The sequence below is a fragment of the Bos javanicus genome, chromosome 9 (assembly GCF_032452875.1).
Source record: "Bos javanicus breed banteng chromosome 9, ARS-OSU_banteng_1.0, whole genome shotgun sequence".
In the NCBI taxonomy this organism is placed as follows: domain Eukaryota; kingdom Metazoa; phylum Chordata; class Mammalia; order Artiodactyla; family Bovidae; genus Bos; species Bos javanicus.
This window is the reverse complement of record NC_083876.1, coordinates 92,064,813-92,088,927: the sequence shown is the minus strand read 5'-3', so window position 1 is coordinate 92,088,927 and position 24,115 is coordinate 92,064,813. Positions and strand designations below refer to the sequence as shown.

Sequence of the window (24,115 nt, the reverse complement as noted above, 5' to 3'; positions counted from 1 at the left end):
CTTGCATCTCCCGCATTGGCAGGCAGATTCTTTACCGCCACACCTCCTGGGAAGCCCCATTTAATAACTGTAACTTACACAAAATCAGAGAATGGACCAGGCCCAGACAGCCACTCCTTGGATCACTAAAGTATGAAAGAATATTCTCACTGACCTCATGGGTACACCAAGTGGGATTACAGGGGAAAAAATACAATTTATTCTGTAATCCCACAACTGTCTCCTTCATTCTTTATAGTTACATATTTTTAAAATATTTACTTATTTGGCTACATCAGGTCTTAGTTGTGGCATGCAGCATCTAGTTCCCTGAACCAGGAATCAGAACTGGGTCCCCTGCATTGGGAGCATGACGTCTTAACCACCAGACCACCAGGGAAGTCCCACCCACATTTTAAGTTTATGAAAGTTCCTCCATCTGTGTTTTTTTTTAGAGATTCTTCTCTGGTTTTCTTCATCACCTTCTGAAAGATTAACTTATATTTATTTACCCATCATTCTATGTTTTCTATAAAAAGCTTTTTCCAAAGAGGAAGAAAGGAAGTGAAGAAACTAAAATAAAGAACGTGGCAAAAACTCTATTAAAATGTTTTGCTGTATCCAGCCTTCAGCAGTTAGGTTATTTTTCAATTTTACATAAGGACTTATTATCATCCTGACTGCAATCATGTAGAAAATGAATGGGGTATAAAGTACATCAGGCTAATTTAATAAAACGAGCCTTCTTTTCTTGTGAAATCTTTGAAGAAAGGAATCATTAGACAGAGACTTGCCTTGTTTTCACCCAGGTCATGAGGCATGTCAACTTGGAGATGTGCCTTTGGCAAGAAGTCCTTAATTAGAAATTCCTCGAGAGCTGCTCCCAATAGGTGCTTCCTAAGACAAAAAGATAAAATAACATAGCAAAAAAGCCCTTGCTAAGGATACAACAACCAGGCTGAGCTGAATGAAAAAAATAATTTGCTAACCGCAAACGAGCAAGGCTGTCATGATGGGATGCTGGATTTTGAATGAGAGTCTCTCCATCATATTAGTAGTAAGTATCATTTTTGTTATTCAGCTCTAAACATATACACTGCATACCTTGATTCTTCAGATAACTTGTATAGGAATACTAAGTAACGTGAAGTATTGCCCGGCTTAAAAGACTAAAACTTGTTAGAAAACATTCAGTAGATACACCTTGGTAAATCTTAATTTACTCTTGCAGAATCATGCAAATCATTATTTTTAAAGTCAAGTGGTTTCCATTTGCATCAGGTATGAATGTTTCTGTAAATCGAAGGAAGTGTTTGAATTAGACTATGACATTGGAATTTTTCTAAAGTATTTTCTGAGTTGATTTTTAAGGGTTTCCTCCTTCTTGACATCATTGACTTGAAAGATTATAGCAATGTTGATTAGGAGGGTTCTGTATTTTTCATTAAATTCCTTAAAGTATACCCCTATGTATTTCAAATCTTTTTTAATAAAGTTAACAATTTCTTAACATGCTGATAACTGTTACAAAACTAACCTATAAGAAATAAGTATATGGAATGATTCTGATTGATATTGAAAAGCTTTTCATTTCACTTAAAAAAAAAAGACCCCAAGAACCCCAAATGATTTTGAGAAGAAGGAAAGGTTGAAGACAGTATTGACTGGCCCTTTTTTCCCTTCTGCTCTAGCTCTCATGGCTGGGAGTGAATTTATATCTGTTTATCGACACATTCTATTGGTATGAAGAGGAAGAGTCTTTCCTTTATACACGAGTTATTCTGGGTGTAAGTAGATTTGGGTACTATGCATTAATTATCATTTCAGAAAACAAAATGCATTCTATTTCCCCCAGCTTCCCTGTTTCACTGTATCTCTTTCTTATGTCTTTATACATGGACAGTCTACCCTGGCTTGGGCTCGCGCATCTGCAGTGTGCCTGAATTTTAACTGCATGCTAATTCTATTACCCGTCAGTCGAAACCTTATTTCATTCATGAGAGGGACAAGTGCTGTAAGTACTAAGTTATTGAAATAATTTCCGTTGTTATGATCTATTAATATAAGTGCTATTGAAAACAAAGATGTACTTCACTATGAAATTCCCAATAATCCTGTTTAGATTGACATATGCTTCTTTGTAGAGAGGACACAATGGCTAAAACTGAAAATCGGAAATTGGTACACTTGATTTGTGTTTTCCTTTTGCCATTGACACCTTACATGACATTGGACTCATTGCTCAACCTTCCCCTGATGCATCTGCTTCATCGGAAAAGAAAGGCTAATAAGATTGACCTGACTCATGAAGATGGAAGCATTATAACAGCTTGAACTATTACCATTTCTGATTAAAAGGAAATAGATACGTAGATGAGTCAAATGCCACTAAAGAAGCGTCTCTCTGAGTTTTCAGCCCAGGAAAACACAATTAGTGTACATAGATTTTAATATGTAAATTTTAACCCCTAGCAGACACAATGGGGCATTTCCTAATTATGTAGATTTCACTGCGTTGAGTACTTACCTGTGTTTCCTGCCAAACAGAATAGCGCACTGTACAGAAAAATGAGACCTCAATAACCCTTCCAGACTAAATACTTTATCATACAATCTTCATAATGTTATGAATATTTAGATGTAGATGAATATACAGCCTTTCTTTGTGTAATAAGGAATAATTTATAGACCACTTAAACCACATCACTGAGGATGATGGTTATCATCTTCATTTTCTAAATTAGCCAGTGCATGATTATTAGCAGGTTTATTCTAGAGTTTTGACTTGTAGCCAGGGAACTACTAACTCAATCACTTTTATTGAGTTGGAATTTCAGCAAAGCTAGTAATAACCATTTGATTTTGCCTGTTTGACTAATTAATGGCCACTAATTTTTGTCTCAGGTAGGCCCACCTTTAGTAATTTAGAGGCAGAGCCTGAGTCTTGCTCTCTTAACTCTCATGACACTGCTATTGCTATGATTTTCCCTGAATAAGACTTTCTAATTTTTGTTACTCTAGTGCTTCAGAGGACTGTGGAGGAGGCAATTAGACAAAAATCTCAAATTCCACAAACTGGTTGCCTATGGAATAGTCATTAATGCAAGTAAGTGCTTATTATTAATTATCTGATTAATTTTATAATACTGCACATTCATTTAATAGTTTTGTTTATTCCTTCCCTGCCAAAGACTCACCCTTAGGTGAAAGAAATCTTTGTCTTCCATCTGACCATGCAAACCTTATACAAATGGATTTTTAAGTTTCTAATTTACATTCATGCCTTCTCTTCTTTACCAAGCCTTCAATTTGTCAAGGAAAAGTTTATGAAACTTCATTTTCATTTCTGAATAATTAAGCTTGTTGATAATACCGTGGTAAAGACCCACTTGAAAAATAAGCACTTTGTTATTCAATATAATTCACATCAGAAATAAAATTGACCTATACTCAAAATCCCATTCAGTCATGGGAAAATGACTATCAACTGGTATCATGGGCAATAAAAAGGAGAAAAGCAAGATCATGTGAACGAGGTTTTGAATAGTATTGAGCTAGTGGATATAAAAGGATCTTGAAAAGATCTGAAGCTTTATAGCCATATAAATTGTTATCACCATTTCTTGAATTAGAAAACAAGAGAGTTCAAGATAAAAGCACTAGAAATTAGCATCCAAGGTCAAGGTTAAACTCTGATCAGGAAGAAATGAAGAGGGGCAACAACCAATTGGCTTGTGGTTTTGTTGGACAACAAAGACATTGAAATAAAAGGCTATCTGAACAATAAAGAGTTATGATTCAGGACTGTTTTCCTCAAACTAATTTAACTATAAAATGTTTTTCTCTTTTGTTTTTATCCTCTCATGCATAAAAAATAGCAGAATAAAAAGAACATTCAAAACAAATGTAGATTTAATTAAGCAACAAGACATGACAGACGGTGCCCCGGTGCCAATTAGCACAATTTTGGGTGTGTGCTAAGACAAGCAGGGAGAGCTCCCTACCGGCTGTCTTCAATGCCAGATTAAGCCAACCCAGGAAATGTTTGGAAAAGTTCTTCAGCATTTGTTAAGAATTAAGGGTAAATCTACAGCATGTCCTAGAGAAAACCAGAGAAAGTTTGGAGGACAAAGAGCAGGGCTAATTCATCTTTGTGTTCCAAGGCCTGCAATGGTGCAGAGTATATGTAGATGCCAATAATCTTTGATGAATGAGTAAATACAGGAAGGAATGAAGACTCAGGGAAGCAGATTTAAGCTCAGAAATGGAAGCCTTTGCCAGACCTTGAAAATTATCTAAAATTAGAATGAGGGTCCCCTGAGAGGGCTGAGTTCCCTGTTGGGGGAGCTGTTCTAGTGGAATCCAGATTGCATTTTGGAAAGTGCTTCAGAGAAGGAATTCAAGGAAACTCTAGGCTTCCTTTAAAGCCTAAGAACCTTTAATTCTGTTTTAAAAGAGGAGATAAAACACACTACAATGTCAGGAAGAATGCTCACTCTGCAATAGCTTTAAGGCAGAATTGGACTCTAAGAGAAAGTTATAAAGATATAATAGAGAGAAGGAACAAAAAAACCCCAGAGCATCAAAACATGTCAGAAAAGGAATCAAAGAATAAAGGAAAATATGTGTTATGCAATGATTTTTTTCTCCTTAAACCTTTGAGTATGTATATTTCTTCATGCAGAATCATATATCAATAGTATGTATGTATGTGTGTATATATATATATCAGTGATGCGTGTTGAATATCTGCCTCCTGTGCCCAAGATACCATGATAGGAACTATATATAACCTCCTGAAACTGGTACAGTCAGTAATGGTTTCAGGATGGAGCATAATTCACAGGGACAGCAGTTGACTAAAAGCAGATGACCAAGTTATTTTATACCCCTGCTACTGATGGGTTGTGTGATCTCAGATAAGTTCCTTATGTTCTACTCCGTGGAATTAAAAAAAACAAAACACACACCAATAATACAATCTATCCATTCTTATGAGATGTGCAGACTAGGTGTCAGGAGTGGATCTCTTAGAAACCTACAGACTTCAAGTCCCTTACTGCTGCCACTGCAAAGAGAATCAGATCAAGCGTAGCCTGGTGGGCAGGCTCCCACCACCAAGTCCCGCCCACCGCACACCAGCTCATCCTTCACCACACCCCCTTGCTTTCTCCTAGCTTCTGGTGGTCCCTGAGCAGGCTGTGCATTTGGCCTTGCTATTGGCTCTGTCTGAAATGCTTGCCCTCTCCTTCTTCACTGGATAAATTGTCACCATATCCAGGGCTCCATGCTTAGCCAGCTTCTCCCTGAGCTGCCAGATCTGGGCTGTTGGGCTTCCTTATCTCTGGGCCCCAGGCACCCCTCCTACCACACAGTACAATTTCTCAGATTCTGATCACCTTAAAATGTGAGACGGTGCCTTATGCCTCTTCCCTCTCCTGGTTGCGGCACACAACCTCAATAAATCTGGTCAAACCTGAGGATGAGTAGGAAAGTTGGCCAGCAGGAAAAAAGAGATAGATCAAGGGATTTCTTGGGACAAGGTGCTAGATGTAAGCGTTCAGGAGTTGCCAAGGAACCGGGAGTGTTTTGGGGTGGACAAAAGATAGTGTGCGGGCAGCAAAGAGACTCAAAATGATGCCAGTCATCCACGATAATTAATTCACATTCTGCTATGACAAGACAAAGCAGGATGCCTGTTCTCCCGCTTTCCCTCACAAATCCCTGGAGAGAATGAAGTCTCCCTGGCCCTCTTCTCCTTGAATCCCCACTGTTTGCCAGGCTCCCAAACGTCTCCCGGGGCTGTGCCAGCAGGGTCTGACTGCTTTTGAGAGCAGAGGCTCCTCATCTCCCACCGCCATGGCAACCAGCAGCCCAGCGGTTGTTTCCATTCCAGGCAGAGGCAGGAGGGTGGAGAGAGAGCGCTGTGCTTCTCCCAAACCCTGACAAAGCAATTATTACATTTCACATTGACGAAGAAACGCGGCTGGCAACTGTGCCTTTAGGAGGAGAAAAATGCTAAGCCCTGGTTTCATAGATATACCTTTGCTTTTCCCATTTTGTCCTTCTGGTGTATTCACTTGGGAGCTGCTGAAAATGTCCCCGTGCTTGCTCTATTAGCATCGCCCATTATGCTGCTTTTCAAATAGCCGACTGGCTTAATAGAGGTGTGTAACCTTGGAAGAAGTGCATCCTCGTCGAAGTTTGCGTGCCAGCCTCTAATTTCTCATCCGTTCCCCTATAAGTTGAACTGCAGGCTTTAATTGGTCAAATCATTAAAGGAGGTAATTAGAGCCTGGTGAAAGCAGGCTGGGGAGGAGGAGGGAAGAGGCAAACAATGGTATCTATGATCAAGGGCATCACCGAAAATGCAGTGACAGGAACTCTTCTTTTGGCTTCCTGCCTTCCTGCTTGCTTGCCTACGATAAGAGCTGCCGGAGCCTTCTTCAACCACTAATAAATCATTTTCAGAGCTCCATAACCTCCCTGGTATAAAAATCGTAGTTTTGCAGCCTCTCTGTTCTTGTTAATGCAGATCTTTCTGGACTCTGGCCCACAGTAGACCTTGAAGACCCTTCCAATTGAATAGTAGTACTTTAAGCCCGAGCTTCCTTCCAAGGGGCTGTGAATAGTGACCCTGGCAGCTCTGTCTGTCCCTGCAGTTGGCATCTGCTAGGTTCCAGGGGTGGATAATGACCCACAGGCAGCTCCTGATGCGTTGATTAGTTTGTAAACCTCAAGAAACACAATAGAGACAGGTTGAGAGAAGTGACCTCAGATTTGGGACGCTGAGAAAAAATGATTTGGAGGCCCCACCACAGAGAACAATCCCAGAGGCCCAAATGCTTTCAGACCTGATCCCAAAGGGATGGCTACTGATCTAGTTCTGCTTGAGGCATGGAGAGTTCCAAGTAGGCGTCTCCCCTGTCTTGCCTCACACAATTTAATGTGATTTTCAAATGATTGGCATGCACAGAGTGCCAGAGAATGTGTATATTCTTGCAGAAATAAGACCACAAATTTGAAAGTTTGGGGCCAAATTCTGGCTGTAAGAAACACAGCCAGAATTTGTCCCTGGGTCCTTCTTTCTAAAGGCTGCTTAATTAGGAGGTGACTAACTCCAAAATGACTGTTATCACTGACAGGCAGGCAGAGAGATAGCATAGAACTGACCACACTTCCAAGATTCTCCCTCAATTACGCTCCCTTTGATCTCCTGAAAAAGAAAAAGAAGGAAAGAAGGGAGAAAAAGGAACTTTCTCAGGGCAACTGGCTCTAATTGTAGCCTTTATGAATTTTTTTTCTGTTCACTCTTCAATAAAAGCTCCTTAGTTGAACTCCAAAGTTCACACAGCAATTAAATGTGCATTTGTAGTGTGTCCAAGATTGCAGCTCTTTTTTAACTGTAAAAAATATTTTTGTAAGAAAAAATAATGGAAAGACTGAGCCATAGCATTTTTTAGCATGGAACTCGAGTTAGTTCTGCAAATGTGTACCTTGGGATCTTCCAAGCGATTGGTCCCCTGAAATACCATGAGGAGAGAACCCATGTAGCTGGTGACACTGGATTTGCTATAAGACTGAAGAAGCTCCTTTCAGACCATGTTGATTTTTAAAATGTTTTAAAACGGTAAGTTTCATGTTTGCTCTTGTATTGGACTGCAGCTCCCTTTCAGATGACAAATGTTCCCAATTAACTTCAAATGGAGACATAGGAGCCAGACAGCTGGAAGGGAGCCTAGATATCATGGTTTAGTTCAACCCACCCCTTTTACAGATGAGAAAACAGGGACTAAAAGAAGTTAAGTAACTGAGACATATCCTCTTCAGTATTCTTTCTCCCACATGCTCATACCAAATCTAGTAACATGATTTTGATGACTAAGAAAGAAAAAATAAAAGCGTGTCACTATTTTATCATATACTTGAAGCAACTGTCACTGTAAACATAGATAGCACAGCTATTCATATTAAAATAACTAAAATGTATAAATGGAAGAATAGAAAATATAATGTCCGAAAAAGAACAAAATCCATCTCTCCCCTGATATCTATCAAGTCCCAGCAACCCTGGATTTGGTAGCTGGAATACCTTTGGTTCCAAGGCAAGATCACAATAAAATCAGGGTACAATCTAGGAGAAAATGGATCCCCAGGTAGCTCAGTGGTAAAGGATCCACCTGCCAGTGCAGAAGATGCAGGAGATGCAGGTTCAATCCCTGGGTCAGGAAGATCCCCTGGAGAAATTGCAACTGGATCCAGAATTCTAGCCTGGAAGATCCCATGGACAGAGGAGCCTGGCGGGCTACAGTCCGTGGGGTCACAAAGAGTCAGGCGTGACTGAGGAGCTGAGGGTGCGCACAGGCCCCACCGCGGCTGTGCTGTGATCAATCGTGTCTGATGCTTTATGATCACATGCACTGTAGCCCCCCAGGCTACTCTGTCTATGGTATATTCCAGGCAAGAATACTGGAGTGGGTTGCCATTTCCTTCTCCAGGTTCAAACCGGTGTCTCTTGCATTTCCTGCATTGGCAGGTGGATTCTCACTGTACCACCTGAAAATAAAACGACATGGAGATGGCTGGAGAAATGAAACATTTAAGATGCGAATTTTAAAGTACTTAGAAAAAAATGGAAAGAATAGCTTTCAATACATTCCCTAAAGAGCTACCTTGTGAAAAGCATCTTGGGTTTTCATACTCTACCTCATTAATTTCTTCAGACTTGTTATGGGAAACCTGGCAATAGGAATAGATGAAGAGCTCAATATCTTTGCTCATTCAATAAATGTACTTAAATTTAGTTTATCAGTGGCAAGTTCATGTGGAAATCAACCTAATAGAAAGTAGATTGTGACCAACAGCTCATTACATGGGAGAAAGAAGCTATAGAATGTAGACTATAAACGACCTAGATTTTACCCAGTGTGCCTTTTCTGACCATCACATGTAGGTTATGTAATGGTAAATACATTACTTAATTTGGGGCTTGAAGCTCAGTGTCTATTTCTGTAAAATGGGAATAACTCGTCTCTCTCTGGTGTGCTTTAGTCCACAGAGGGAGGATGGAAGAGAGGCATGAGCACAGGTGTGAGGGAGAGGGATAAAATGCAGACCGAGGATTCACACCCACCTACAAAGAAGACTCCAAAGACAATGATCAGTCATCAGTCGTAGGAGCTTTTTGACTCTAGATTAAAGACACCAAGTGAGCTATTCAAAGAGTCTAGCTAAGCCCTTAGGAGAAATTCATCTTCAGTAAAGTATAGCCATTATTGATTAGAGAAAAGAAGCAATATAACTTAAAGGTCAAAAGATCAGGCTCTGGCATAAGCAGTTTTATCCTACCTTTTCCATCAATGGACCACTCTTAATTTATTAAACACTTATCTGTAAAATGGAAATAAGACTAGTATATGAGGATTACATGAGATCATATGCCTAAAGAATTAATAACAGCATTTGGAGTATAATAAGTATTCAGTATATGTTAGCTAGGAAAAAGATTACTTGTTTTTCAAAACTTTAAGATAATTGTTAGAAAACAGCTATTAAAAAATACTAGACAATGTCTATGTGGAACTAAGAAAATAGTTTCCTTTTTATATACGACATATTGCAAGAGACTGCTGCCAGGTAAGCTTTTCTAGCTCCATGGATGCTGAGACCAAACAAGGCAGCCCCTTCAGGGACACGGCCGCATATGTTGACAAATAGAACATTTAAGGAAAGACACTACCTCTTGGGTGCTCACCTCACTGAATCCTTAAGGAGATAGTCAACATCATAGACTCAGAAACACTCACATGCTTTGCATTCCTAAGTAAAAGCTTCAACCAAAAGTATAGTTGAATTGATTTCCAACTTAAAGCCTGTAGAAAAAAGTGCAAAAATACATATTAGCAGAGAAAATGCTACTCTAACTGCACATAGATTGCCTCTCTGGACCTTTCTCCCTTTCTGTAATCTCACTCTGCAATCATCACTAAGGACGTTCATGCTCAGTCGCTTCAGTTGTGTCTGATTCTTTGTTACTCCATGGACTGTAACCCACCGGGCTTCTCTGTCCATGAGACTCTGCAGGTAAGAATACTGGAGTGGGTTGCCATGCCCTTCTCCAGGGGATCTTCCTCACCCAGGGACTGAACCTGAGTCTCCTCTGTCTCCCCCATTGGCAGGCATATTCTTTACCACTGAGCCATCAGGGAAGCCCTTACTAAAGATAGGCTGGTGCTAAGCAAGTGACAGGTGTTGAGATTTCAAGATGATCAAGTCTTGGGGGGTCAAAATCCATCAAGCAACGCAGGTAAAAGATCATCAGAACCATAATATCTGGGAAATGTAATCAAGGCACCATCCGTGCCTGTGGACTGAAGAATGCTTGAGAAAACAACTTTTGAATTGGGTCTTAAAACAGGAAGACTGCTTTGCAGGGCAAAAAAGGGAATGGCTCTGTTAAATGGAACTCAGATGACAGAGAGAAGAGGACAAATAGGAGATGACGTTTCTAAATATATCTGCTACTAGAACCAAAGGCCACCAACTTCACAGAAACTCCTGCTGTTTCCTTTTCCCTCAGTCCCCTCACCCACTCCAGTATTCTTGCCCAGGAAATTCCATGGAGAGAGGAGCCTGGTGGGCTACAGTCCATGGGGTCACAAACAGTCGGACACGACTGAGCTACTAAATAACAACCATACCTCAACTCACAGTGTACAACCACGGTGACCCCAGAACTCACCCACAACTGTAGAGACTTAGAATAGTAGCAGCCTCTGTGACTTTTCACTGTGGATGCGGGGGTGGGGGGTGGGATGTCAACTTGGAAATTACCTATCTTCTTGGTAATGAGTTCTCATTGCACACTTGAATGTGATCTCAATGGCGAGTATCAACTGGCCACCCAGCAGGGCTCCCATTGGCAGGAAGAGCCTCAGGATATTCTCGTCTGAATGTTGTGGCTGCTGGCATGCCCACAGATTTCAGAAGACAAGAAAGTAGCAGTGGGCATAGACTCCTTAGGCCAGAGGATTCTGTGATCTGAGCTTATTCTCTTCACTTGGAATTTAGACATCACCAATTCCCAGAATTAGAAAACTAAAGTTTCTTCTTAAGAATATACTGAGAGGTTTAGTTTCATAAATATTTATTTTGGTCCACTGGGAATAACACATGTAAGTATATGTGTGTATGTGTATGTGTATATATACATATATATACACTAAAATGTATAAAGTAAGAATAAAACATATAATGTCTGAAAGAGAACAAAAACACCACTGTCTCTTCTGGTATCTATATCATATGTTATATGCATATATATGTGTGTTTGACATACAGTATTCTAGAAAAATACTTTCTGATTTCTTGGGAAATAAGAGATGTGTGTGTATGTCTATCTTCTTATATATATGTATAGGGTGGAATATATATATAACTAACTTGTATATAATAATATCTATTCTATTTCCAGAATGATTATATATTTATAATTAAATTATGGTGAATTGAAATTTACTTTATGTCTTAATATAGTTAAAATGAATATGGTGATGGGTTGCACAGCCAAATTTTTAAAAAACATGAATGTGCTGAATCATACAGTATCTTCAAAAGTATTCAGTTCACTTCATTCAAGACACTAGGAAAGATGCACAGATTAATCTTGCTTGGAGGTTACAAAAACCAGAACAGAGAAACTTGACCAGATAGACATTGAGTTTTTGAGTAACCTCAAAGGAAGAAATTAACATGGTTCGTGTTCCCTGTCGTCCCCTACCCATGAGTGGGTGAAGCCACTCAGTCGTGTCTGACTCTTTGCAACCCCATGGACTATAGTCCACCAGGCTCCTCCATCCATGGAATATTCCAGGCAAGAGTGCTAGAGTGGGTTACCATTTCCTTCTCCAGGGGACCTTTCCAACCCAGGGATTGAATCCCGGTCTCCTGCACTGCAGCCAGACACTTTGCTGTCTGAGCCACCAGGGAAGTAAGCGCAAAGGAAGGAATTAACATGGTGCCTGTTCCGCGGCGTCCCCTGCCCGCAGCCATCCACGTCGTGGCGCATTTGTTTAACCTGGAGCACTACTACTGGAGCCAGTCGCCAGAGGCAGAGGGACTCGTGGCTGCACTTTCCAAACTTGGTGACACCCCGAACGAGACCTACCTCAACCCCATCCGGACCTTCCACACAGTGAGTTCTTGCATATTACCTCCTTTCTCATCCCCTAAATCCTTCCTTTTATGATCCCTTTATAAGGAATCCTGTATTTCAAAAGCTTTTGATAAAAATTTTTAAAAAGCTAGAGAGCCAGTTTCTGCCAAATGGTAACATCAATTTCACCTTTTAAAAGAAGTTCTTTTTCTTCTGCCATCATCATTGCTAAGAGGTTATGAGCAAGAAAAATTGATGCCACTTAATTAGTTTATAGCAAAAATAAATAAATACACCTTAACAAGGAATGAAATAACCTATTAAACCTTACTTTAAGTTTTTAAAGTAGCTCATGATTAGATATTTTTTGCCAATATTAGAATCATAAAGAATGTGAAGTGCCATCTAAATTCAGGGATGATGAATTGGATGTCTTTATTTTCAGTTTGCAAATTGTTTTCTGGATTGCTTTTCCTGTGTCATTTTTGGCACACAAATGACTAGCTAGTTTGCCAAATCTGATGCTGGACAGAGCAGCAAATTCCATAATGAGACCTGCATGGCCAGTGACATCATTAATGCTAATTAGTTGTGTGTACATATAAGAAACAAAAAGAAAACCCAATGTGTAGCCTCAGAAATCCTCCTAAAAAGACATTTCTTTCCTTTAATTCACCTCCTGCCTGTTTTCCTGGTTGATCTAAACTTTTGCCATGTACTGCCTATCATATTGGAAAATGTATGCCGCATGTTGACCAAGATCAAAAATCTGTATTGTCCAAGAAGAGCCTAAAACAATACTCTCCAAAATGGAAATTCCTCCAATACTGTCTGGGCCATCTCTTTAAGTGACCCTTTTGCCCATTAGCCTTACTTGAAGAAGCAATATTCAAAGTCTCTTTCTGGGGAAATTCTTCCATGTCATGTCTTCTAATTATCCTACAGTGATTTTGAAAATCAGGCCATTGATCTAGTAGAGCTACATTTTCTTAGCTGACAACAATTAGAAGCTACAGAGGCCCTAAGCCTATGGGAATGGAAGGCCTTTGGTGTACTTACTGGAGCTGCAGGATTTATCTGGGCACCTACTGGGGTTAACTCTGTCCCCCATTAAGACTCTGGGAAATCTGTTGTGATACATAACCAAGAATAAATCTCAAGATATTGAAGAGACTATACAATAAATTATATTTATTACAAATACTTTTAAAGTAATTTGAAGCAAATTAAACATGATTAAGCTACTCCCCATATGGCTATTTCAAAATTTTAAAGGCAATATATTATGTAAGTACTAATTAAGGTCAAGAAACCTTCTAATCTAGGATATTTAGAGAAAGATGGGTACTCATAACACAACATGTACATTATAGAGCATTTCTAATGAGACACAGAGGAATTGTTTTAGATGATCCCTTGCAACTCAAACCAGTCTATAAATATGTCACAAGAAGAGGGAAGTGGGGATTTGCTTTAATAAGCAAAGAAGAATGATTTGAAATTAGCACACCATGTGATATCAATGGATTTCTAAAATGCCTGAGCACAGTGGGAAAAAAAAAAAAAAGGTCTTTTAAATGTTTTAGACATAACCCTTTCAGTTTTATTTCCACTGTTTGCTCTACAAAGGAAAAAGTAAACAACAGAGAAGTCCCTGTTTAAATTACCTCAAGATCTCAAAGCGGCCCAAATCAATGAGATTTTACTGACAAAAAATACAGTGTGCGTTTATGGAGCTCATAGTTGTCTCAAAGATAGAAACACAGTGTGTGAATACTAATGACTTGACCAGAATATGGCAAACTCCCAATAAAACAAAATGTTTTATGATTCATATTCTGAAAAGCTATTTAACCATCCTCTACACTAACAGGTCAGAATTCTGGCCTTGTGGCAGGGTCTATCTAATAAGAATAGCTGTATCTTTATTGATCACCTAGGATTTACAAAGCCGTATTCCAAGCCTCATGAGGTGGCATGAAAGAAATGCAAGTCATGGTCCTTCCAATTAAAAATCGAGAGCAAGGAATAACTGCCAGGGGAACAGAGTGTGCAGCTGCTTTATTAGGGATGCCCCTGAGGGACCTCTCCAGAAAAGTGTTTATTAATGTTAAGATGCAATTAAGCATGGTGAGTCTCATTTTTATTTTAAAAATTAAAAACTTGAAACTCGGGTTTTTTTTTTTGCAGTATTGTATCCTAAAATGCATTTTCATATATTGTCCTAATTACAATTCAACATCATCAACTTTGGCATGCTGGCTGATTTATACAGATGGGGAAAAAAATAGTTAACAAAATGACATTGGACAAAATTTGAGCATAGTGAATTCCACCCTCTGGTGGCAGAGGAAAGGATAAGAAGTCCCTTGTTAGAAGTGTATGGGGACCCTTCCCAAGGTTAATGTGCTTCCGACTAGTACATTGTGTATTGCTCCCTGTTTGGATTCTCAAATGTTGATCCTAAAATGGAAAAACAGAACTGAGTCATTAATGTGATGGTGTTTGTTTCTTTTAGAACACAATCACTGAGTTGCTAACTACAATCGCAGGCATTACTGGCCTATTGATCTCTCTGGCTTTGATCTTGATCATGACCTCTTCCACCGAGTTCATCCGGCAGGTGTCCTATGAATTGTTCTGGTATACGCACCATGTTTTCATCACCTTCTTTATCGGTCTGGCTATCCACGGAGTGGGGTGAGTCCCTTTGACACTCAGAGAGTAAGATTTTATCTCTGTGAATCTCAGAATAGTCTAGAAAGTCTTTTGGATGGAGGAGCATGACATGCAAGACAGATGGACGCAGAGAACGTATGAAAAAGCAAATTCACTATGCCAAACATAGTGAATTTTTTAGTTATGCTGGAAAAAAAAGCAATATAGATGGTTAAGGACTTCATTTTTTCTAACCAATTCTGTTGGGAAATTTTGACAGGTATATGGGAATTTTAATGAAAGCTGGATAACAATAGATCTATATTTTATTTAGAATCTATTTCCACAATCCAATTTATATGGGAATCCTTGGGATATATATTTTTGATACTCAGATTTTACTTTTGCTGGACTAAAATAATCCATTAGGAAACCCCGTGTGGTGGAGGGACAGAGTGTGAGATGACCAACCTGATCTAGGCTGTGCCACTAGTCACCAGAGTGACCACTTGCAAGCCATTTCAATTTTTTGAACCTCAGTTTCCCCATCTGGCATCTAGGATTCCTTTTTGCTCAAACATCCCATAAAATGCTGTTCTGGCATTCAACACCCACCTGATATTCTTAATTCTTTCATCAGGAAGCTAGAGTAGCATCATCTGAAATATAGGACCTTCAAAGATAATGTTTTTAAGTCTTTACATGTTACCAGAATTGTGCAGGAGGCAGTGATGAAAACCATCCCCAAGAAAAATAAATGCAAAAAGGCAAAATGGTTGTCTGAGTAGCTGTACAAATAGCTGAGAAAAGAAGAGAGTGAAAGGCAAAGGAGAAAAGCAAAGATATGATATAATCTGAATGCAGAGTTCCAAAGAATAGCAAGGAGAGATAAGAAAACCCTCCTCAGTGATCAGTGCAAAGAAATAGAGGAAAACAATAGAATGGGAAATACTAGAGATCTCTTCAAGAAAATTAAAGATACCAAGGGGGCATTTCATGCAAAGATGGCACAATAAAGGACAGAAATGGTATGGACCTATCAGAAGCAGCAGAAATTAAGAAGAGGTGGCAAGAATACATAGAACTATACAAAAAAAATATCTTAATGACCTGGATAATCATGATGGTTGAGCACTCACCTAGAGCCAGACATCCTAGAGTGCAAAGTCAAGAGGGCCTTAGGAAGCATCACCACGAACAAAGCTAGTGGAGGTGATGGAATTCCATTTGAGCTATTTTAAATACTAAAAGATGATGCTGTGAAAGTGTTGCATTCAATATGTCAGCAAATTTGGAAAACTCAGCAGTGGCAACAGGACTGGAAAAGGTCAGTTTTCATTCCAATTCCAAAGAAGGGCAATGCCAAAAAATGTTCAAACTACTGCACAATTGCACTCATTTCACACACTAGTAAAGTAATGCTCAAAATCCTCCAGGCTAGGCTTCAACAGTACATGAACCAAGAGCTTTCAAATGTTCAAGCTGGATTTAGAAAAAGTAGAGGAACCAGAGATCAAATTAGCAACATTCGCTGGATCACAGAAAAGTCAAAAGAGAATTTCAGAAAAACATCAACTTCTACTTCATTGAGAATGCTAAAGCCTTTGACTGTGGATCATAATAAACTGTGGAAAATTCTGAAAGAGATGGGAATACCAGACCGCCTTACTTGCTTCCTGAGAAATCTGTATGCAGGTCAAGAAGCAACAGTTAGAACCGGACATGGAACAACAGACCGGTTCCAAATTGGGGAAGGAGTACATCAAGGCTATATATTGTCACCCTGCTTATTTAACTTATATGCAGAGTACATCATGCTTGTGCGATGAAGCACAAGCCGGAATCAAGATTGTCGGGAGAAATATCAATAACCTCAGATATGCAGATGACACCATCCTTATGGCAGAAAGTGAAGAACTAAAGAGCCTCTTGATGAAAGTGAAAGAGGAGAGTAAAAAGGCTGGCTTAAAACTCAACACTAAAAAAACTAAGATCCTGGTATCTGGTCCCATCACATCATGGCAAATAGATGGGGAAACAGTGTCAGACTTTGTTTTCTTGGGCTCCAAAATCACTGCAGATGGTGACTGCAACCATGAAATTAAAGCTTGCTCCTTGGAAGAAAAGCTATGACCAACCTAGACAGCATATTAAAAAGCAAAGACATTACTTTGCCAACAAAGGTCCAAATAATCAAGGCTATTGTTTTTACAGTAGTCATGTGTGGATGTGATAGTTGGACCATAAAGAAGGCTAAGCATCAAAGAATTGATGCTTTTGAACTGTGGTGTTGGAGAAGACTCTTGAGAGTCCCTTGGACAGCAAGGAGATCAAATCAATCAATCCTAAAAGAAATCAGTCCTGAATATTCATTGGAAGGACTGATGCTGAAACTGAAGCTCCAATACTTTGGCCACCTTGTGTGAAAAAAAACAATGCATTGGTGAAGACCCTGATGCTGGGAAAGATTGGGAGGAGAAGGGGACGGCAGAGGATAAGATGGTTGGATGGTGTCACTGACTCAATGGACATGCATTTGAGCAACTCTGGGAGATGGTGATGGATAGGAAAGCGTGGAGTGCTGCAGTCCACAAGGTCACAAAGAGTCAAACATGACTGAACAACAACAACAAACTAGTTTGTCCCATATTAATTATTTCATAAATTGATGTTTTTTTCCCACGTTAAAATTTTAAAGCACATTCATATAAGCAGATAATCAGTTTGACCCCAACAACAGTCCTGTCCAATGAAGACGGCGCCAGTATTCCCATTTCATAAGGAGGAAATAGATGCTCAGAGGGTTAAGTGATTCACTCAAAATCCAAGGACAAGTAAATGACAGAGTCAGATGCAAGACACTGGCTTTCAGACAACCCACCCTTTAGTGGTAACAAGCCCTGGAGATCAGTCTCTACTTACATGAATAAAACATTCCTCGACACTTGTGAGAATGTGATTGGTGATACTGCAAAGCCCTGCATGGCTTGCCAGAAGCTTCTCTTCTGCTACCCACGCTCGCTGGATACTCTGTCCTGCACCCATTCTCCTGCCCTAGTAGCTGCTGAGTGCAGGGGGCTGGTCTCAGAGGTGGGCTCTGTTTCTGCCCAGGTCTGGAAGGGCAAGCACACGGCGATGGAGACCGGATGGCCGGCCAAAAAGGTCACCCACCTCGTGGTGACTCTGGGTCCCATGTGGGGCCCTCTGGCAGTTCTTCTCAGTTTGCACCTCCCAGCAAGTCAGCCGCCTCCTCCAACCTCCCACCCCATCCTAGATGTACCCCCAATCTTAGCCTCCCCTTCTTGCAAGGGGGCTGTGTGCCTTCCACTGGCTCTGCCTGGTTAAGAGCTTCCCCATCATCCATTAGCTTGTCCAACACACAAACACAGAAGGGAAAATTGCCCCCGGCAGCATATTTAACCCTAAATCAACTAGCCATCCCTCGGCTAGTCTTTGGAAACCTAGTTGTCAATGTTCACGTTGATGCTGCTGCTTGGCTAAGGGCTTTCTAGCCTCTTTTAACTTTAAAATAGCTGCACTTGACTCTCCTGAATGTGTCATCCTTCACCCTGACTGTATTTGGGGGATGGGGTGTGTGGTATGTAGTCCCCAAGCCTTCCACCCCAAAGGCTGTCAGGCCTTCCTTTCTCTCTGAGCTCTTCTGCCGATGCCAGAGTGTTAACCCCTGGAGTTCACTTGAGAGCTCTTCATAATTCACGTGCATCTAGAAGACCTCTTCACAAAAATTATGCATGCATCGCCCTGATCCTTCCTCCTCCGCATTCACTCCATGGTGCATTGTAGGAGCACAAGAGGATTTCAATGGGCAGTGTTTCACTGGAGATATTTTTTAATATCCAAATAACATTTCACAAGATGAAATTTTTTTTTTTAGTCATTTTAACTTAGTTGAAAGGCTTATTTTGGGATAAGGGCCTCATTTAATCTTCTCAGCTTGAAGTATTCTACAGCTACTGTTTACAGCAAAAAGTAATTTGCAAATTCTATACAAAAATGCCAAGTAAAGTAGGATTATTGCAATGTGTTAAAGCCCACTAATCTTCTTATTATGGGATGGCATGGATGAAGACATAAAAAGTTTAAAATTTTTTAAAAAGATGCTTACTGCATTTGAGAAATGTTCTGAGGTCCCTTGGGATACAAGAAGAATTGTCTGAGGCCTGAGAAGGAAGGTGTTAAAATTTACAGATTCTTTTCATCTGGCGTCTATTTTATTCACTCTTCCTATGTCTGGGCATCGTTTGCTCATGGGAGATTCACAGATAGTTTTGCTCATCTAACTCAAAGGGATGTTACCAAGTTTGGATGACTTCCATAAAACAGACTAGGACAGAGGCCAGGATGGCAGTTCTCCAGGCCACTTCCAAGGGCGTTGCTGCACCCTCCTCCCAGGCAAAAGCGGCTGTGTTACTCCACAGGCTACCCAGGACCTGAGCAGCCTAGTGTGATGCGAAGCACACACTAAAGCTTCATGTGATGCTAAGCTTTCTCTGCAAGGACCATGTTCCTCAAAAAATAAACCCATGTATTTTACTCATAAACACCTAGAAAGTGAGCAACGCCTAGGTTGTATGACCTCAGTACCCCACGCGTCACAGCCTGTGCACGAGTAGATAAAGGAAGGAATTTGCCCCGAAGCAAATTGTCCGGGGTCAGTTGATACCGCATGTGTAGGAAATCTAATATAGCAGGATCACAGGACTCTTGATCCAGTGCTCCATTCACGAAGGCCAACTTCTTCTTTCAGTCTCCAATTCAACAATATCATCTTAAAAGGCACATTTTACATCGACCTTTTTGGACCCCATCAAATACTAAGCCTGCTCTGGGTCACTGGGGGAACACATACCATTATTCAAGGCACTTCTTTTGACTTCTTCACTTGACAACTTGAAGGTGCTCAGAAACAAACCAGGAAGGGAAGTTCAATAAATTCACAAAAGACCCAAATAGTACAGTTAGCCAATTAGCCCGAATCAGCAATCAGGACAAGATGTAACCTAATTAGATTCAACAGTCTACAAAAGGATGTGTTCAAACAATTTCCTTCATTATGAATTCTCTAATGTAGACACTTTCAATTTAACACAGGATACCACCGAGGGGCACTTCTTTTCTGGGCTCTTCAAAGTTGCTTGAAGCTTCTTAAATTCCTATTTTTAAAGAAGCTCAGGGAAATGCACCCCAGCCCAGATTGCAAGACAGTGAAAGTGTTATTGTAGAGTCCGTCATAGTCTATGTATCCGTGGCAATCACAAGGCACAAAATCACTTTCGAATCTGAGGGCTTTATTATTATTTTTTTTAATAACAAGCCGGATTGTTCGAGGCCAAACCCCCGAGAGTCTCCTGCTGCACAACATCACCCTCTGCAGAGACCACCCGGAGGAGTGGCAGGTCCGGTGCCCCGTGCCTCAATTTTCTGGCAAGGAACCTTCGGTAAGAACGAGCCCAGGAGCTTTTAAAAATAGCTGTTGCCACAGTTAAAATAGCTAGAGCTTTTACATGCTTGAAAAAAAGAACAGCCCCGTGTCACCACGAGACAAAGCCAACTCTTTATTAAGAGTGCTAATGGAGGACTCGAGTTATGGATAATTTCAAAAGAGATCCCCTGCCAAAAGCACTCTGTTCGTTTTGAAACGTGTTCTTCCACTTACATTTAAATATGGATGTCTGAGAGCATGGGATTCAGAGCCCCGCACGCACAGCCCTGTCTCTGGAGGAGTCAGAAAGCGGTGGGCTAGCCACCCTCTGCTCTCCGCACATACGGCTCCCTGATGCCCTGGGCGACTGCCCACTCCATCCTGAGGACTAAGAGCATCCCTTCTCAATGAATGTCAGGCAGTGCCCAAGTGAGAATCAGGCCACCTTTGCAAGCTTGCCTTCTTTCTTTCCACAACTTACGAGACAGAAAGAAATTGAAAGTACATACATTTACTTCCTGTTCCAATTAAGCTTCTATTCCTGAAATAATGACAATATTAGACCAAAATAGACTTAATTAGAGTAGATAATAGTGTCCAAAATCTCAAAAGTAAGATTTCCTGGGTATGCTGTCAGGATGACAGTTGATGACATGCTGCTGCTGCTGCTGCTAAGTCACTTCAGTCGTGTCCAACTCTGTGACCCCATAGATGGCAGCCCACCAGGCTCCTCTGTCCCTGAGATTCTCCAGGCAAGAATACTGGAGTGGGTCACCATTTCCTTCCCCAATGCATTCATGCATGCTAAGTCGCTTGAGTCGTGTCCCACTCTGCGACCCCATGGACAGCAGCCCATCAGGTTCCTCTGTCCACGGGATTCTCTAGGGAAGAATACTGGAGTGGGTTGCCATTTCCTTCTCCCAATTGATGGCATAGATAAATAGAAATAACAATTTTCTTCGGTCTTATCATGTGTCTCAGAACAATGCAAACCTTGGGACAGCTGGGTAATGTGTAAAAGAAAGTGAATGAAGCCAGCAGATTAAAACAAGGAGGAAACAAGGGACAAAAAAGTGCATGGTTGTGCTCAGTCATGTCTGACTCTTTTGCGACTCTATGGGCTATAGCCACCAGGCTCCTCTGTCTATGGGATTTCCCAGGCAAGAACACTGGAGTGGGTTGTTATTCCCTTCTCCAGGGGATCTTCCCCGCCTCCCAAGGATTGAACCTGCATCCCTTGAATCTCCCGAATTAGCAGGCAGATTCTTTACCCCTGAGCCACCTGGGAAGCCAAAAGATATTTAAAAATGGGATAATAGTATATAAATGGTGAGGATTCAGGAAATTAAGTCATCAGCATATGAAGAATATAATGATTGACTTTTTCAAAAATCTTCAACTCTATTAAATTAAGCCCTGGATTTTAAGGATGAAAACTGCTAGGAGGAATGTTTAAAACCAAGAGAAGTGGAATAGATGTGCCCATTAGACTGTGGTTCTTTTAATGGCCAGTATAGATTGTCTCTGTCTTAAACTCAACTATCGGGAGCCACTACCCAGCCTGCATATTGATGAGGAACATGAATGCCTCTCTCAAATGTTCAGCTACAGTGTCTCCATAAAAAAATCAATCCTCTCCCACACCTCATGAATACAGACTAGAGCCTGCTCCCAGCAGCGTTTGCTGACATTAATTATCATGAGAAGGGGGCACGTACCCACCTCTCTGTTCACTCTCCCCTGCTTTACCTCCTTGCACACCCAAACTCGTGTTGTCACTCTTGCCCATTATTTTTAATGGATCCTGATTCGAAGCGTGTGTGGGCTGTGCAATTACCGCTTGGCTGAGCTGCACAGTATTCTTTCTGTTGCCTGAGAGACACCGAATCCAAAAGGCATCCCAAGAACAAGGAAGGGTTCCTGCGCCTCACCGCGCCACCCCTTCCCTGTCTTCTCAGGCCTCCATCGCGTCCCCTCTGCCTCTCTTGACTCAGTGCATTTTCATGGTGCTTTTCTCAAGAGAATATTTATCAGTTCACCTTTAGGGGTGCACCTACTCTCCCACTCCTCCCAAAGCCGATGGTGCTGCATGCATCACCTCTACGAACTGAACTGCTCAAAGGAACCAATTATATGATTATTTCACAATCCCCTTTTCCCCTACTTTTCTCTCTTTCTTCCCAAACTCACAGACACATGCTGCAAGACTCCAGACTCTAGAATTCCTCACGCCATCCATCTCAAAAGATACCTGGTCTTCCTTAGCCTATTTCATTTAACTGCAGCTTTAACAAATAATAATGATAATGTCTGGCACTTTTTAATTACTAAAGCATGATGTCAACAGTATAGGGAAAAGCTCTAACTGAGGTAGAGTTAATTCAGCAAACTCTTGCCAAGTGGCTGTTATATACTTGACACTGCGCTAGATGCAAGATTCAAGGATGTGGTTCCCACCCCCTGGAAATCCTATTGTCTCGAAAAAGAGACCATTCATAAACACACACATAAAATCAAATCAAAGCCAGCATGTTCTTATTTTCTGGTAGGAATGAAAAACCAGGAGTGAAAGTGGAGGAAACAGGTTTCAGTACTGCAGCTTTTAAATCAACATGGTTTTATTTCTACCATAAAATACTCACTGTACCGTGCCTTTTTCAGTACTTTTTAGAGAAGAAAATATAAAGCTAAAAATCCACAGAGTCTCTTAACATTAAAGAAACTTAGATACTAAATAGCCCTGGCCCTTTATTTATTAGATGGAAAAATTGAGATCCAAGGAGTTTTCATTTCTTACCTATGGTCACAGAGGGCATTCCAAGCAAAATCACATCAAGGAGCCAGAGCTTCTCACTCTCTGGCTGTGAACTTTCACCTCTATGCTCTTCAGCATTCATTTTGAATATCTGGCCTTTTCCCACTCCTCATTTTGCCAGCTCTCTGCTGCTATCCACAAGTATATGCCCCCAACATTGTACTCACCTCTGTGAGCAAAATTGAAACATTTAAGAGCTTGGAGGGAACCCAAATAATAACTTCCTTTGACGCTCCCATTTTATAAGGCAGAAAAGTTGAGCATAAAAGAGCCCAAGATTTTCCTAAAGGCATAGGATAAGGGAGGGTAATCCCAAGACCAGAATCCAGGTCTTCTGAGACCCATTCCAAGACTCACCCCATCACACGTCCCTCCTGCTCTGGCTGTTTCTTGTTTTCACTCGCTCTTGCCTATCCTGGTCACCCCTGTTGGGAAATATATCTTTGAATATTCATCTCTGGCCATCTTCTCCTCCATCTCTAATTTCCAAGGGCTCCAAGAATATCACAGTATAACTAAACTAGGCTTTCTCCTCCTGGAGCAATTTATATACTAGACAGAGGTAGAGGTGAGGATTAATAGCTTACATTCACCTTCCTGACTAACTGTACAAAGAAAAATAATCCATTCCATTTTATCAACATGGAAAAAGCAGAGACCATGATTGACTTGACACCAACAAAATGAAGTGTGTGATGTCTCAAACTTTCTAAAATGGGTGTGGAAGATTATTTGTAAAAATACATAGAGACCATGGGAGTGTTTTTTGCAAATCTCTCTCTAAGCCCATACAGAAAGAATTGCATCCTTGCTCTCTTTTCTGTAAATATCCAAGCTTATTCTCAAAATACTTTCTGGTTCATTCAAGCATAAGAGACCTACGGACTCACTGCTTTGGTCCAACCCCATCCTTCGTGTCTATCCCTTCCGGCCTTTTTCCCTTACTCTGATCATCATGCCCGCCTCACCCACAGCATAGGTGGACAAAAGGTTTTATTCTCTGGGCTGTTCTGAACACGTTGCTGAATCCCACTGAGGCAGAAAAGAATAAGTGGGTCAAATTGCT

General features: G+C 40.8%; 1 protein-coding gene across 1 annotated transcript in view; it reads left to right on the top strand.

Annotated features, from left to right (window-relative positions):
* Positions 1–988: 988 nt before the first annotated feature.
* Positions 989–24,115, top strand: part of NOX3 (NADPH oxidase 3) — a 65,992-nt gene continuing 42,865 nt past the window's right edge. The window contains exons 1-7 of the mRNA XM_061428399.1: positions 989–1,036; positions 1,671–1,766; positions 1,883–1,993; positions 3,001–3,085; positions 12,027–12,172; positions 14,652–14,833; positions 20,127–20,250. Of these exons, the coding sequence (XP_061284383.1) occupies positions 989–1,036; positions 1,671–1,766; positions 1,883–1,993; positions 3,001–3,085; positions 12,027–12,172; positions 14,652–14,833; positions 20,127–20,250 (792 nt within the window). The remainder of the gene's footprint in view (positions 1,037–1,670; positions 1,767–1,882; positions 1,994–3,000; positions 3,086–12,026; positions 12,173–14,651; positions 14,834–20,126; positions 20,251–24,115) is intronic.